The following is a 16934-nucleotide window of genomic DNA, read 5'->3' as shown; positions in this document are numbered from 1 at the left end:
CAATGTTCTCTCTTTCGATAAAGTATGTGATGATAGCCATTGCCAAAATTATTGATATATTTATCTGGTTGAAGACAATCTAGCAAATTATACAGCAAGCCTAATGAAATAATAATAATCTTTATCATTAAATTGCGCCATTATTTCATAATTTCATTGAAAGATAATAGAAATTCACGAAGCCTTCAAATTGGATTTCATATTATAATAATGTAAACATCGTTTGACGGTATTATCTGGTTGTGAATAGGGTTGATTTGATTCAGACAGCGCCAGTCATCATGACATCGACTTCCTATCTCGTTATGTAACATTCATCAGAATAACAGACGCAATTACCGTCACTGAATTATCTTAATGACATTCGTTATTAATGAGTAAGTGTTTTCGACATACGTCGGAGGTCGCAAATCTTGGATCATCTTTCTTTATTATCTGTTTAGATCCAATCCAGTTCCTTCACAGAACTTCTTTCCCTTCAATTTACCTAATTTAATAATTCTTCAAAATTTTCTCATTTTCATTTCTCATTGCATTGTTTATTATATATTCTACAAACCCGTATGAACACAACGCAATAAATTGACACGATAAAAGCGTTGAGATAATAACCACGAGACAATACTCGACAATAATAATACGAGACAATAATAATCGAAAAGGCTGATGAAACAAAGGAATGAGTAATTTGTAAAGACAGGAAAACAGCAATTAACGTACATCCAGCTACAATTGAAAATAACTTTCTTCGCTTTAAATGAAATTCCAATCAAATACGTTTTATCAGACTCGACTTTAACAATCAATATTATTAGCTCAACAAATACTCGAGATTCCCAATGTTTTTTGTTGTCAATGTTCCCAATGTGTTTTGTTTCAAATAGAACGTTAATTACTCGCTTGTCGGAACGTCCATCGGCATCGAAGACCGTGAACCAATCTACGTTATCTTCTCCTTCGTTTCAGGCTGTCGCTGGCGATACCAGTCAACCGCGAAGGTTACTCGAGATGCAGCATGTACGATGTAAATTACACGGAAATTTTGCTAAATGGAAGCCACGTACCGGACCCATCGTGGCCAACGAAAGATTGCCAACAAGGATGGGAATTTAATTATACCACCGTCCCTTATGCGTCTGTGGCATCCGAGGTGACAGAAAATGTTCGACTTGTAATTTCCTGCTTTTTGAATATTTTATCTGTTCCTATCAATCAATCCCTTTATACTGTGTATGTCGTATTCGATTATTTGCATGATCTATTTCGATAAAAAATAAGCGTAGTGTACAATTTTTGGAAAGAAAGAACGATGAAAAGGGTCGAATAAACGTTTGTGGAAAGATCGATAGTTCAGAAGTGGGAAAATTAACAATGTCGATTTCCACAGAGGAAAATTATAGTACGTAACAGAATTACTAGTACATATTGCAGTAATAATTAGTGCATGTAGTGAAATTACAGAGTACATTCTAAATTCAAGCGTTACATTGCCAAATAAAATACAATCGAATAAATATTTATAAAAATACTTAAAGAAAAAAAGGATAAAAAATTTCGAATTATGAAAGCTGATAAAACTAGGTTGCGATAAAACTGAAAATGAAAATATCGGATTGAAAAGAAACTTTAATAAAACGTTATAACGAGCAACAGCGCGAACACGCAGATTTGTTCGACATAAATTGCAAGACTTTTTGCTCCAGTGGATTTCCATGAACTTTGCGTCGCTCGTCAGGAGGAGAATTATTCATCGAGGGGTAGGAAGCATCCAGAAGAAGGACGCGAGAACGCGCAGGGTCTTAAGCTTCTCCTTCTTTTTTCCTCAAAGGCAAAGAAAAAAGGACAGATCATTAGGAATTTCGAAACTTTGATCGAAAATTCGTTTAATCGAGGCGTTGAAATTGCTATAAGATTTCCGTGATGCTGATCGTGATCAGAAGTAAATCATTCGACTGTAGTTTTCTGTTGCAGCTGGGATGGGTTTGTCAGTATGATACATTGCCAACCATAGCTCAAAGTATCTTCTTCATCGGCGCTATCTTCGGAGGATTAATTTTTGGATGGGTTGCTGATCAATATGGAAGAATACCAGCTTTGCTCGGAGTTAATTTAATGGGATTTCTCGCTGGGGTGGCTACTGCGTTCACGGGTAGCTTCTGGCAGTTCACTTTGTGTCGTTTTTTCGTTGGATTCGCCTTTGATAATTGCTTCACTATGATGTACATATTAGGTAACCGTTTTTCAATAATTTCTTTTTTGCCCTGGAATTGAGTTTGAAAGCCACACAGTGGCTACAAAAAGTACTTGTACGTATGTATCCTTATTTCCCAATGAAGCGTCTCTCTTCCTTTTTTTTAAATCAGTTTTTACGTTTCATTTTGATAGCATTAATTATTTATAAGCATGTATGAAAGTATTACAAATGATACGAAAGCTAATATTTTAATCAGTCTTATCTTAAGACTTAGTCTTAATTAATTGGTATATATATAAATGCTGTTCTAAATACGATGGTGTACAGTTACTTTTTGTAATTACTGTAAGCAGGAAGATCTCTAAGTTTAAATAACAAAGTAATCTCTACAACATACTGTAAAACTGTTGTTATGCTTGATTTACGACTGACGTTTCTACAAGTATATGAATTTTGCAACAGAACTCACGTTGCCATGCAACAATTTAAATGAAATTGAAAACCATTCAAAGTTACGAAGAAAGATGCTTAAATACATATGAATATACATGAGGGCATACATATTTATTTTTTAACTGCGGCGTTTATATCAAAGAGAGGGAGAGAGACAGAGAAAAATTAATTTTCCTGTTTTATAAGAATTTCATGCAAGATAAAAATATGAAACTTTAAGATATTTGGATTTATATATACCATTGAATATTTATAATATTTAAAGGTAGTTAGTTCGCAATCATTTTCTATACTAATATTTTCCCTCTATACTCGCGATCAATTATGTTTTCGCGATCAGTTATGTATTAATTTTGTTTTCTCTTTTAACGAGACAATATTCTCATTACAAAGGATTAGTTGTTCAAAATTGCTTTTCATTTCTGGACAACTATAGCATACCAGGGTTTTCATAAATTTTCACTTCCCAACGGAAAGCGAAGGTAACGAATGAATGGTTCTACAACGAACGCTTCCACAACTATAAATCTATGTATATATATACATACATACATGTATATGGTTTTAATTAAAATGAACATCTTCTTCTAGCAAACTTATTTAAAATTTGTAAAAATATCACATAATAATATAAAACAATCAAGTAACATTTTAAATATTCCATTGAAAATTCTAATAAATTGTTTAATATAAGATCGATATAATTCATGCTGAATTCATTGTCTGATATCCATAATACAGGCAATTTATAATACAAAATTTTATTATAACTCTACATGAAAAAATTTCAATTATAATACTGTAGAAATATATTTTCCAGTTATTGTTCTAATATCAATATACTGAAGAGAAAATCTAGACTAGTCTCTGTCTTGAAAGATATTTTATACCCTGAAAGTACAGCGTTAAGACCCTTGTCTTGAAACTTTGAAGAGACTCTGTTGAAACGTAAGAACGCTGATTGAAAGTTCATCAGACGAGTCATTGAAACGAGTTTTCTTGATCGAATAGCAAGTTTGTCCTGCAGACAGCATTCCAATTGTGAAAATCGAGACCAAAGAAACTCAGGTGGCGTGCATTAACCCTGAATCGATGACTCAAGCCGAGGTTGGAAAAATTTACAATTTGTTCGACAAAACAAGGCCAAGTTGACGAGATTCGTGAGCAAGTGGCTGGTTCGTTAATGATTTGGCGTTCGAATTTTCTTATTTCTATTCTAATTATCAAGGTCGATTAAACGATTGATCACGAATATTCGACGGAAATATTGAGAAAGAAGGCCCGATCTGTACGAGTGTAAATCGTATTTTAATCAATGACTTGAGAAAGTAAGGTATTGATTGAAACTAAGATAAGTGATACTAATTCGTTTCGAGCGCGTAACAAATTACATCATCGGATTCATTGATTTGCAAATAATTCTATATTCAGTTCCGTATTTATAATCGAGCGTAGCGAAGATAAAATAAAAGGGACGTGATTATCCGAGGGTCTCACAACTAGAGAAAAATCGATGGGAACGAGGAAATCCTTAATTGTAGAAACTGCGTAGAAAATACCGTGGAAAATATCATATATATTTTAATAGAAATATTTTTGTACTTTTTTTTAAACATTAAAACTTTAGAGCTTTAGAAGCTTTATGTATTAGTATACGTATTTATACAGACTTTGAAATTCATAACAAATTTCTCTAGATAGATGCGGATTTTTTGTATTGTTTCGTATGTATACTTGTGTCACTTTTCTTTCTAACGATATTTAGTTAAAAAGTTTGTCTATATCATTTATAATAGATTTTGTTTTTATTTATATTAATGTTAATTTTATATTAATAAAAATCACTGAAATTTTCAGTATCATCATTATTTAGTATCATCGAATTTCTTCTTTATGTTCCATATTATTATTAAAATTCTCTAATAAACATTCAAATATCCTATAGAATATTTCCATTATTTTTCACGTATTATTTGCAGTCATATTTTCCATATTTTATTATCGATAAAGTTTGAGTTGGTTCTTTAAATTCCTATTCAACATTCCAGCTAACCAGTCGATATCAATAACACGTGCCTTTCTTCCTGCCAGGATTTATAACTTATTCAAGCAGAACCTCACTCGACCAGCTCGTTGAAAGCGTAGAATTCGATCAACTTCATACAACTCATATACAAACTGCAGATAATGCTAACAGTGGGAGGAAAATATGAGACTGCAAAGCGTATAAACCTAGTAGTTTATAAAAGCATTTACATATTTGCCACAGAAAATTTATATGTATGTAGAATATGTGTTATATAAAACATTCTGAAATTTCATTAGTATTGTAATGATTATATTGGTAAAGTTTGAAGCATTTCTGAAGATGCACATAGAAGTTACGAGATATTTAATGCAAACATTTATTTAGTACAAATATACAGCATAAATAGTTATCTTAAACATGTAATAAATGGTTATCAAATATCGGGATTTATTAATATAATAAATGTTTGACTATTTTTATAATTAAATATTTTTGTAATTACTGTGAAATATGTAATTACGCTAAATAATTTTGTATCTTGTATATAGATTTTTAAATTTACTTAATTGAAACTCTGCATTATAATAACCGTATTTATAATTCTGACGTCATATTCGATATAATTATTATATGACTTTATTACGATCCTAATGAAATTCCAATATATTCATGAATATATAACAGAAACGTAATAATACTTTGTTGTACTAATTATGATACCATCATATATAATAAATATAAATAAATAAAAAATGTCTATAAATGCTAAGATACTTTTACGAGCCAACAGGCGAGAAGGAAGAAACGAAAGAAAAGAAAGAAGAGAACGAACGTTAATCAGTTTCGAAACGTTAACAACGTCCTTGCGTTGGACGGTGCTCGCGTTTATCGATTGGTCGCATTGCGAGATATCGGTCAGATTATTATTATTAATACGATCGTCTGTAATTTATCTTTGCTAACTGTGCCGCACGGAATCTTCGTTTACAATAAATGAGTTGTCGCTTTTGATCGAACGGTAACACGATATGAAATTACAGGGTGACGGAAACAGCTGGGAGAAAAGCGAATACTTTTTCTGCGCGAATAATGTAATGTTAAAGGCAGTAAACCTTGAGAGGCGAAGTGATGAAACGAGTGGTCTCAGAGAAGCTTCTTTACGTCTTCTTCTCCTTTCTGTATCCTTTCTATGAGAATAATATCTCGTCTTCAGAAGAGATCTCCTCGCCCTATCTACGCGTTGTAAAGGCAATACAAACTGAATGATACATATATTTAAAAACGATATTTTGTTGGTTTTATGAATATTGATTTTTATAACGTGAGGTTCTTCTACTCTTATTTTCTATTAAATTAATGATACATATATTTTAGAATGGCTGTCGCAATGGTGATGATGATGATGGTGATGATGATTTGCGAAAGAAGATGTTGAAAATTACAGACAGCATAAATAATATTTAGATTTCATGGAAGTTGATTTTTGTAATGCGAGGTTCTTCTATTCTTATTTTTCATTAAATTTCTATGTAGAAAATTATTAAACATTTGGATATAACTGGGAGATTATTTCCATTCATGCGTACCGGAGTTACTCGATGGTCTCGTACCGAAGCTGATAACCAACCCAGATTTTCAGGAAAGCGATTAATAGCTTAAAATTTATTCGTGCGAGATAATAATCCAAAATGTAGTTAAAGTTTTTAAGCATTGTTTGTTAGGATTACGAGAAAATGATGAATTAACAGTTATGTATAGACACGTTATATATATGTAGGAGGTCCAGAGCGTATTGGGAAAATTTACGGCGAATTAAACAGGAAATTCCGAGATATCTGCTCAAAATATCTGATTTGTGGAATTATCCTATAGCTATTTTATTTAATAAAAATTAATTCAGGTAATTTTAGAGAATAGAAATATCTGAAACTCGTGATTTAAACGAACGTTCGTCATTTTGGTTTATTATGAATTATAAATTGGTTCATTATGAAGCATGAAAAGTAAAAATCAATGGTACAAAGTGATCTTAAATAAGGAAGCGAGTTCCATGGTAAACATGGTTCGAGCATCGCAATTATAATAAAGCAAAAAAAAAAAAGAAACAACCACTGAGCGGTAATTATCAGGAAGCCACTAGTTACAACTAATTGAAGGTGATTCCGGATTAGAAGCAAGCCACTATTAAGTGGCTAACACGGTTGCTTCATTAAGAGCAAGTACTCCCTATTTTGCGGCAACTACAAATAGACGTTGTTCACTATGATATATTTCCACGTGTTTATTGCATCTTGTCCTGTTATGCGATTAAAGAGTTACAACCTTGCGTTTCTAATTTATTGGACGTATACGCACCAGACATTAATTTCGTCTACGTATTCGTGAAATTGCGAGATTCATTCATCGCGAAGGTCAGTTCAATTGTTCAAGATAAGTTCTCATCGTTTTAATCTGTTTTCTTGTACGAAAATAGAGTAATATTTACTTGTCATTGCACTGTGGATATATATCGATATGTTCGTTCAGGAAGTCAATTGTTTTCATCGAATTAGACTCGACTTTCCGTAGAGAATGTTCGTTTCGACATAAATATGTATCTCAGGCTTATCGATCTTTCAATATCTACCATAAATAGCTTAACAAGGTAACACACGCTCGTGTTTGAATTATGTAAATGATCCTTTGACTCTAACGATCCGTTTATTCACAGTTAATTTATGATATTGCTAGTTACGCGTGATTCTACCTTTTGTATCTTTAAGAAATACAGGGTGATTGGTAATTGGTGGTACAAGCGGAAAGGGGGTGATTCTACGCGAAAAAAGAAGTCGAAAATATAGAATTTAAAAATTTAAAAATTTTAAAAATTTAAAAATTTAAAAATTTAAAAATTTAAAAATTTAAAAATTTAAAAATTTAAAAATTTAAAAATTTAAAAATTTTTAAAAATTTTAAAAATAACGTCAATTGAGACAACGATCTACAGTGAGATCCGTTATAACGAGACGTGATAAAGTGCACGCGTACCGAGCGAAAATTCAAAGTCGATTTTCTCGAAAACAAAGCCTCAAACGAAAAATTTTTATTCTATATTTTCGACTTCTTTTTTCACGTAGAATCATCCCCTTTCCGCGTGTACCACCAGTTACCAACCACCCTGTATAATTCGTAAATAGAAACGTATTCTTGTCGATAAGTATCGAAACACTTACGGAAATTTAAATGGGCTTGAACAATCATCGGGAAATTATTAAAGTCCTTGTTATTAGATCTAAACACGATTTAATCGTAGAACTAAACACGTTTGTTAAATTAATCTATATATTGTATATCTACTTTTTATATATTTGTAACTCAAATTTTTCTTCTTCATATTGCGTTAAGTTGCCCCAAAAGTTCCTTTCGTTTTATATTATTTTATTGAATTACGTATGATCTATTTTGTCCCAATGAATATAATTCAATAAAATAATATAAAACAAAAAATAGTATGCGTCTATTATCTCCTTACGAGACGAAAGAAATTTCTGCGACAACCTAATATATTGTTCCATTCTTTATTCACAGAATATTTCTTTCACAGATGATTCTTCTAAATATTATGTTTTTTATTCCAGTATTAGAATACGTTGGACCAAAGTGGAGGACATTCGTGGCGAATATGTCGATCGCAATATTCTTCACATTTGCAACTTGCATTCTACCCTGGATCGCCTATTATTTGGCCGACTGGAGGATGACCTGTATTGTCACCTCAGTTCCTCTTGTTCTAGCCGTAGGTACGCCATGGTTGATACCGGAAAGCGCTCGATGGCTGGTCAGCCAAGGTCAGATAGACAGGGCCATTAAAATCCTTGGTAAATTCGAGCGAATCAACGGCACCAAGGTGCCCGATGACATCTATAGACGATTCCGGGTAAATAAACCGATTACCGCAATCTTTTCCGTATTTTCTACTTTTATGATCTTTCCTGCTTTATGTGCGTTCTATAGATACCAATTTATATGCCTTTAAGCATATCATATAATCATTTTCTTTGAATAGAAGTCTAATTGGGTCTTTTACGTAATGAAAATTTGTTTACAACCTAGTAATTTTATATCTTATTCATCACCTAAATTGCCAGCGATAAATTGCTGTCAATTTCTGTTATTGTCTGTTATTGTCTATTTCTGTAATGTTATTTATTGAATTTGTATATTGTTTTTATCTTTGAAAATTTTTATACAAATAGATTAAACATTTGGAAACTGCTCAGTCTGAATAGATCATGGCAATATTAACATTAATGTACGATATAAGGAGATGATCGACTTTTAGAGGTTTGATGTTTTATAAAGTAAAATGAAAAAATTTGCGAACGTCCAAGTAAACTATTTCGAAAGGATTGTCTCATACAAATATAACATAAACTTTCTTCCGGATTTTATCGTAATCTTTGTACACATAACAGATTCACATAAATTTGTAAGAAAAACAGACAAACGACATTAACTAGTTAAAAATTTGCTAATAACAGGAAACCTGTGCCAGAATCTGCAAAGAGGAGGAAGCAGACAAAACGTACTCCGTGTTGGATCTATTTAGAACGCCACGACTACGGAATATCACGATTCTATTTATTGTTATTTGGTTCGTATCGCTATTAAACAGATATCAAATAGATTGACGTAAAATCGGAATTGTATCTTGTAAAAATCTCACGAACAGTTTTATATCTTTTGTCTAAAAATACTTCATTTCTGAAGCAAGGAATTTGCTTCTCACATGAAATACGATAGCGTGCTTTTCTTTATCATATGAAATTGTTTTACGAAATATAGGATGGCGATTTCTTTGGTGTTCGATGGTCACGTACGAAACGTCGATAATTTAGGCCTGGACGTGTTTATTACGTTCACGATTGCTGCAGCAACCGAGCTGCCTGCTGACACGTTCTTCACGCTCGTTCTTGATCGATGGGGCAGAAGATGGCTGGCGTGTGGTTCCCTCGTCATTTCTGGTATCTTCAGCATCTGGGCTTCTGCCGTTTCCAATAGTTCGTACATTTCGTTTTTATATATTCACCCTTCTATATTACTGATCAATCTTCTAAATAACCTAAGTCGATAATTCTGACTTAATCAGACGAATATTTTTCATTCGTATAACATTGTGCTTTTTGAAAGGAAGAAAATGTATATTTTGGAATATTTATAACATGCAAATGCTTGTAGATTATTTGCTACATTGCTAGAATAGTTTCCAAGCCCTATCATGTATCCGTTGTATAGATATTTTATTTCCCCTTCTACTGCTTTGATCATAAGATCGCTTCGTATTTCCGCATATATCAAAGGGCGTTGGCAATAGTCCTCAAAATGATGGGCTTCAGCGCTCCAGCAGTGCTATATGGCTTTCAGTAGCCGTAATCCATAATACAATCCCTTAGATTCAAATTGGCTAGATTAACGTTTTATAGATAAGAAGCTTATTGCTTGTGCTTAGCTTAGAGCTAAGCACGCTTATATTAAGCTTAGCAAATGCTTGTATCAACTATTGCAGACAACCAGACAAATTACAGACAGATAAAATAATTTCTTCCCTTTTTATTCCTTAAAATTTTCTAAAATTATTTCATGAAAAATTAGAATTAAAAACTAATGCTAAAATTTTTTTTCAGGTATATATACAGCTTCTCTGGCAATTCTCGGTAGATTTTGGATAAACATTTCATACAATATCGGTCTCCAATATGCGGCTGAAGTATTACCAACTGTGGTTAGAGCTCAGGGTGTAGCTTTGATACATATAATGGGATACGTTGCTAGTATCCTCGCACCCTTCGTAGTCTATCTCAATGTTGTGTCCTCGTTCCTACCTCTTCTTGTGCTGGGCACACTCGGAATTATGGGCGGTCTTCTGACTCTCTTTTTGCCGGAAACATTGAATAAGGATCTTCCGCAGACGCTGCAGGACAGCGAAGATTTTGGAAAAGATCAGAAGATGTGGGATGTACCTTGTATCGGAAGGTAAAATCACATAAAGGAACTTTCGGTCTCCTTTTTTCAAAGATATTCACAGATCTTCAAGCTCGAAGTTCAAGATTCTCAAGCATTCTGTTAGATCTACATCTTCGTATGCTTTCGTATTACTTTCTTCTTAAAATCTGTTAAATCTCTCAAAAGAAAACTGGACTATCTTCTTTCTTCAAATGCTTTTTAAATCTTTTGAACAGAAGAGAAGGATCGAGTTGGGAAGTTATTCAAATCTTTAAGCGATTGGATTCAATATTTTTAAACGCAATGTTTTGACAGGAAACGCGAGGACGAGGAGACACCACCGGTCGCCATGTTCCGATCATTTTCTAGATGCAGTGCGAGGAATTCGATGAGAGCGTCGCTTCGCGGCGAACCTTTAAGGAGTAGCATGCTACGGAGATCGAGTATAAAATCGAGGAAAAGCGAAAACTCGATCACAGAGGTCGAAAGGCTGTAGCGAAACGTTCACCACGAAGTACAATATTTGTCGCGTTGATCTCGAGCAAAGAATCTTTAGTCTTCCAAAAACGTGCAATACATGTATTAGAGTAAGACAAGTTATTGAATCCAGGAATCTTAAATTCCACCGTCATTAATATTCATTATCACAAAACAGCGGATTTTTATGCAATTATGGGTGATTCGAAGATACGAAAATTTATAGAATGCGTATGACGCAAAATTTTGTAAAATATCCAAAAGTACAGCACTGATATTTGATGATGATATTTAATGGATAGAAACATACTTTTGCCCAAGTCCTTTCGATTGTATCAAATCTTTCAATTGTATTATTGTATCCACGAAAATATGCATTTGCATAAAGATCCGCAATGCAATTATCATCGCAATTTTTCATCAACAATGATTGATTAAAAATTCAATCATTAGGCGAGCGAATAAAAATTAGAGTAAGAACGTAGGTTAAAGTAATTGTCGTAAATTGTCGTGGGTAGTTAATGTTAAAAATTAGTACTTTCCTTTGTTATAAAAGTTCCTGAAATTGTTCGTACAAAAGCTCCATCTTATAGAATATAGTGCAATAATCGTTATACTAGTAAAATAATAACATCATAAATATACAAAATATATTAACGAGATGAAAATAATATGGACAACGTGGTGTATGGCCACGAGTTTTGTACATATGTACGTGTAAGTATTTGTAGATCGATTAGCAATCGCAGAGACCTCGTGCGCATGTCACGCGACGAGATAGCGCGATTATTTTTATTATGATGTAAATCGTTCTTAGATGTTTTGTAATAAAACTTGCCAGTAAAACCTTCCCTGGATTCTGCTAATAGTTCTTCACCACTTGTTCCTTAGTCGATTGAATTAACGATACAAATAAGTATGAGATTATCTTAGGAAATCTCATTAATATTTTTGTCGACATCTGCGACGTAAAAGCGGGGTAATAATATTTTGAAGTTTTGACGACGCGTTGCTTACTATAGATATTGTCTGTACAGGATTCATCAATTTTTAGAGAGCCTAGTCTCGCCGAGATGGAGATAATCCTCTTTAAAGCTGAACGTTTTAACACGTAATCCCACTAGCAAGCCATTGCAAAAATGATATTTCGATTAATGATGGAAAATCGCTTTTGAAGACAGAAAAATCTTCTTCGAAGGAAAAATTTGATCTAAATCTTTCGAATAAAATTAACGTAAAATCTGTGTTACGCCACGAGGCTTACCACAGGCTGTATTTTCTAACCGTCGCTCGCGGCCCTACAGTGTCGCAGGCAGACCGCCCTATCTGCCCGTCGGATCATATACAATGTATCGACGAGAGCATAGTTGTTGCCAAGCAGCGAGCTCTAGAAACGTCGATTTTTGACCGTTACGTTTTTCACGCAAGAAGAGGCATACGTGATCATAGGCGCGAGCGGTGGCGTGACCCGAGCATAGTGGGGGTCATCTTCCAAATGAGACAAAGGAATAATCGAAGGGGATCAGTTCCTTCTGACGAGTCAAACGTGACACTTCGACAAATCTGACGAGCAAACGAATTTATCTAGAGATATCGTAAAGTCGAGTCAAATTTCTGTAACATATTCATCATATTATTGTAAAATATATCATTCTATGTTAACCTGTTAATACAGTGTTACATTCATTAAACCACCTCTGTTGTCTTAACCGAAACAGGGGGACGACTATTTCGCGGCGTCGATTAACATAGTCGTCGCGAGAATTTACGCCTCTCGCTGACGCGTCCTCGCGACCGCATCTCTCCGCGAACGGTCGTACCAACTGTAACAAAGCATTTATTGACAAATTTAATATCTTTCTCCATAATCTCCATAAATCTGCAATACCCTTCCTTTGTATTTGTGTGCGTTATTGAATTGAATAAGACACCGATATAACAAGTTATAAATCACAGTTTATTCCAACAACGTCTCTCCGCGAACGGTCGTGACAATCTGTATATAAAATCGATAATTTCAGCATTCAACATGCTGTATATTATAATGCCAAGTTCACGTTATGTTCATAAAGAGTACAGAGATAATCTTCCAAGAAATTTCTCCCTAGAAGTGCTTGAAATCTCTTCTTGGAGAATCTTAGAAATGCGCGAAGAATATTCCAATTTCAGAGTGTTTCGAGAAATATCGTCGAGCTACAAATACCTGGAATTCGAATCGCAGTGAGTATTCGACGTATGCGTGGGAGTCGTTCGTGCTGTTACAGTGGAGAAACATGTTTTTGTTTTTACGGAGGTACAATTCAAGACTAATTGTAGATGTAACGCGATTTAAAGCTATAATAAGCGTGGAAAAACCATTCGCGATCGGCCAATTACTTCTTCCACTGTCAATTTATTAATTACGATTGCTTCTGAAAGTTTTCCTACGCGTAACTGCTAAACGAGAATTTTCCCATAGATCCCAGAAATTTCGTACACTTACTTTGCCATACCAGCTACCACAAGCCACCAAGAAAATATCGATGTCTTAATTTTCGCAACTTTCAGACATTCTTGAAATTTAGATAAATACAAATACAAATGCAAAACAATGCCGTTATAGATAAATACAAAAATTTCGAAGTTTTCCGCTTCTCAGAGAAATTTTGCTTGCATGTGTACGCAGTGCTCAGAAACTCGGCAGATTTAAGCCTAAAAGGATTAAAATTCGATGAAAAGATTACGAGATAATAAACTTCAAAGTCGATTACCACGGAAGTTTACATCGTGTGAAAGATTTGTGGCGGATCGGTATCAACAGGACGCCGACAGGTCGAGGCATCAACGCGGCGCAACACCTCCCGGGCGATCCGCGGGTACCAACCGCCAAAACTAGAGGACTACGACGACAACGAGTCTGTCTGTCTAACTCGCTAGCGGTCGAATATACGAGCGATTGATATAAATACCGCACCTAGCGAGACTCCATCTACGTCTAAGGCAGGGACTACCGGGCATAGCCTTACTGACGAGTCCACCGGTAGTCCCAGGACGAAACGCACTCTCTCTCTCTTTTCATCCGTCACAGATTAAAAGGAATATTCTGACGAGCAACTCTTTTAATAGTTTCAGCGTCTAATCCTCTAAAAACGTGACATTAATTGTTCGTGCCAAAGAGGCAGCTACGAATTGCAAAATATCGCGAGAATTCGATCTCAACGGGCGTAGAAAAGGCAGGGGCGGGAGAACAAAAGAGGATAACGTCTCAGATTTAAAAATGTGCTTGTTACATGATTTTTAAAACTTGTTTTTTTCGGTATCTAAAGCACACTTACAAAAACGATTTTTTTTTTAATTCGGTGAGCCGCGGAGAGCTGAATACGACTTTCGTATGGAAAGTCACGAAGGTACGATACGTTATATTTTTGCGAACTACTTACTTCATCTAGTCGGTTTTTTTCTTCTTTTTTCTTGAAGGAACGCATGGATCTATATCGCTCTCTTTCTCTTCTTCTTCTTCAATGTAATTTTCACGTAGGAGACTTATCCGCCTCAAGTACGTATTATAATCTTTTATTGTAGACCATCGACGAAATGATTCTTCTCGATACCGTTTAGTAGCATCGTTATGGAAAATTCTTCTCTCTTCTCATTTTAATTCCCTTAACAGTCAATGGAATCCGATGCTATGCGCACAGCTACGTACGTGCAGTGCTATATCATCTCTACTCCATAAATATCGTTCACTGCCCCAATGTTAAGGTTCAACATACGAGAGTTCGCGACCTTTATCGTAGGTTCTGTCGCTAATTAATATTAACGTGATGCAATCTGAAGCGACGAGTAATGAATATGCCCCTCTAGCGTGACGAGTTATCAGTCATACATGTTACGAGACGATTGTACCATTATTCGGTGCCAACTAGTAAGGTTGCGGAGAAGCATGTTGTCGACGACAGACGAGATTAATCTTACTGATTGCAGTCTTGACACAGACACGCACATATGTAAATGGGACATTTGTAAAGTTTCTATCACGATCGTTGTATTCTTTTTTTGCTTACGTAAAATGTGAAAGGCATTGTGACTCGTTTGCGATCATTGATAGTTTGTTTGGTGAGTGTGCTGTTATGAGTGGGATTAGTAGATGAAAAGATGATTTAACGTGGCGATTTTTATGATTGTAAATATTGACATCTTTTGACGCCGACTTGTATGTTTTTTTAATATTAATATAGAGTGGAATAGATACACCATTGGGGATTAAATGTTTTTAATCTTTCGTTTCTAAGCTTTAATTAATTACGTTTCAGAGTTACTCGAATGAACTATATCTTAAAGAATAAAATTCGAGTTTGATTATGCGTTTGTAAAAATTACGATTAAATTTGAGTTATTGCCACTTGAAGACACTTCGTTACAATAATCATTGTAAATAAAATTAAGAAGTTAAGTAAAACTAGGAACATTATATTTGTCTACGATTTTTTACATTTCTGCGAGACGCACATGTTTCATTGCTAACGAAATAATTAAGTTTATTATAAAATATGAAGATAAATACGCTTCGTATTAGCAAGTTAATTTTCGAAAGCTAAATGTAGATATTATTATTTGAATGTCATAAATACCCGATACAACAAGTACATACATGAAGTGACACACACTTGTGTATTCATGAGTTTTTAATTGCCTTCTACGAGTTTACGAATTATAAAATTTTATAATTACAAATTACACACTCGAATGATAGATTATTTAAATATTTAAATACGTGCAATAAAATTTCGATTTATTCGATAAATGTTCAGATAAACTCTCCGTTTTGTCTACTTTTCATATCTTTTGGAATCTTGTTAAAAAATTATGAAAAATGGGGTTCGTTATAAATTCATGATTTAGTTAACGATGTTCAAGGACGTTTAATCTGAAGGATCAGAAGGAAAATCACGATCGTTACGAGACAACGTGAGAAAATTTAATGCCGCAGATTGTCTGAAATCAGCCATAATCGCATTGTTACTTTAGTTCTGTTTGTTTTGCCGACGAAACACGTATAACATAATCTGTTACCGATACTAGGTGATAAATGAACAATAAGGAAGTGAAACTGGTAAATTCCATGAAAGAATACATTATCAGTTTGGAAAAGATAGATGATCAAGATAGATCACGATCATTATGTATTAGTATGGCAAAATGAAGACTGAAATATTTGTACAATATTACAGGAAATAATTAATAACAGATTTCGTGTTAATAAAATGATAAAAAATATTAAATTTAGGTTTAATATTTTAAGCATTTAAAAAAGATGGAACAGAAAACTGTGATAGGCTTTGATCTTCGAGTATTAGATGGTACGATAAGTATCGTTTTCGAAAAAAGAGTATTAATAAATGTAAAGCATTTTAAAAATGAAAATTTTCCATTAGCAAATTTCTCGTCTCTTCTAGTCAGAAATTAAAATTGAATGAACTGTTTTTGGGTAATATTATGGAATTCTCTTTAGTTACGTGTTTATAATACATAACAGAAATGTATCTATTATTCAAGATCCATCGTTCTACTGTTATGGAAACCAGAAGCGAACACAGATTTCCCTCAGTCCGACCTCTACACAGTCAGTGAAAGCATTTTCATACAACAAAGTAAAGATAAAAAATTTTCCTTCGACGACGCAATGCGATTCCAGTCACGTTGCTTAATGATCTATCAAGGTAGACAGGATTCTTGAGGAACCAATGTAATTACGTGACTACGATCATAATTTTTCTAAGGTCTCTGTACCCATAAACAATATTGTGATCCCGTTTGTTA

General features: G+C 34.0%; 1 protein-coding gene across 1 annotated transcript; it reads left to right on the top strand.

Moving 5' to 3' along the window:
• Positions 1-934: 934 nt before the first annotated feature.
• On the top strand, positions 935-11154 carry LOC117238495 (organic cation transporter protein-like; the record flags this gene model as incomplete). The annotated part of the gene is made up of 7 exons (XM_033503436.1): positions 935-1150; positions 1972-2230; positions 8294-8592; positions 9197-9309; positions 9501-9715; positions 10340-10688; positions 10974-11154. Coding segments are annotated over 7 exons (1632 nt in total), but the record flags the coding sequence as incomplete, so codon positions are not given.
• Positions 11155-16934: the final 5780 nt, after the last annotated feature.

This window comes from Bombus vosnesenskii, unplaced genomic scaffold (assembly GCF_011952255.1).
Source record: "Bombus vosnesenskii isolate JDL3184/JDL3185 unplaced genomic scaffold, Bvos_JDL3184-5_v1.1 scf7180000013524, whole genome shotgun sequence".
Lineage (NCBI taxonomy): Eukaryota > Metazoa > Arthropoda > Insecta > Hymenoptera > Apidae > Bombus > Bombus vosnesenskii.
The sequence above is the reverse complement of the archived record's forward strand: the minus strand, read 5'-3'. Positions and strand labels throughout refer to the sequence as shown.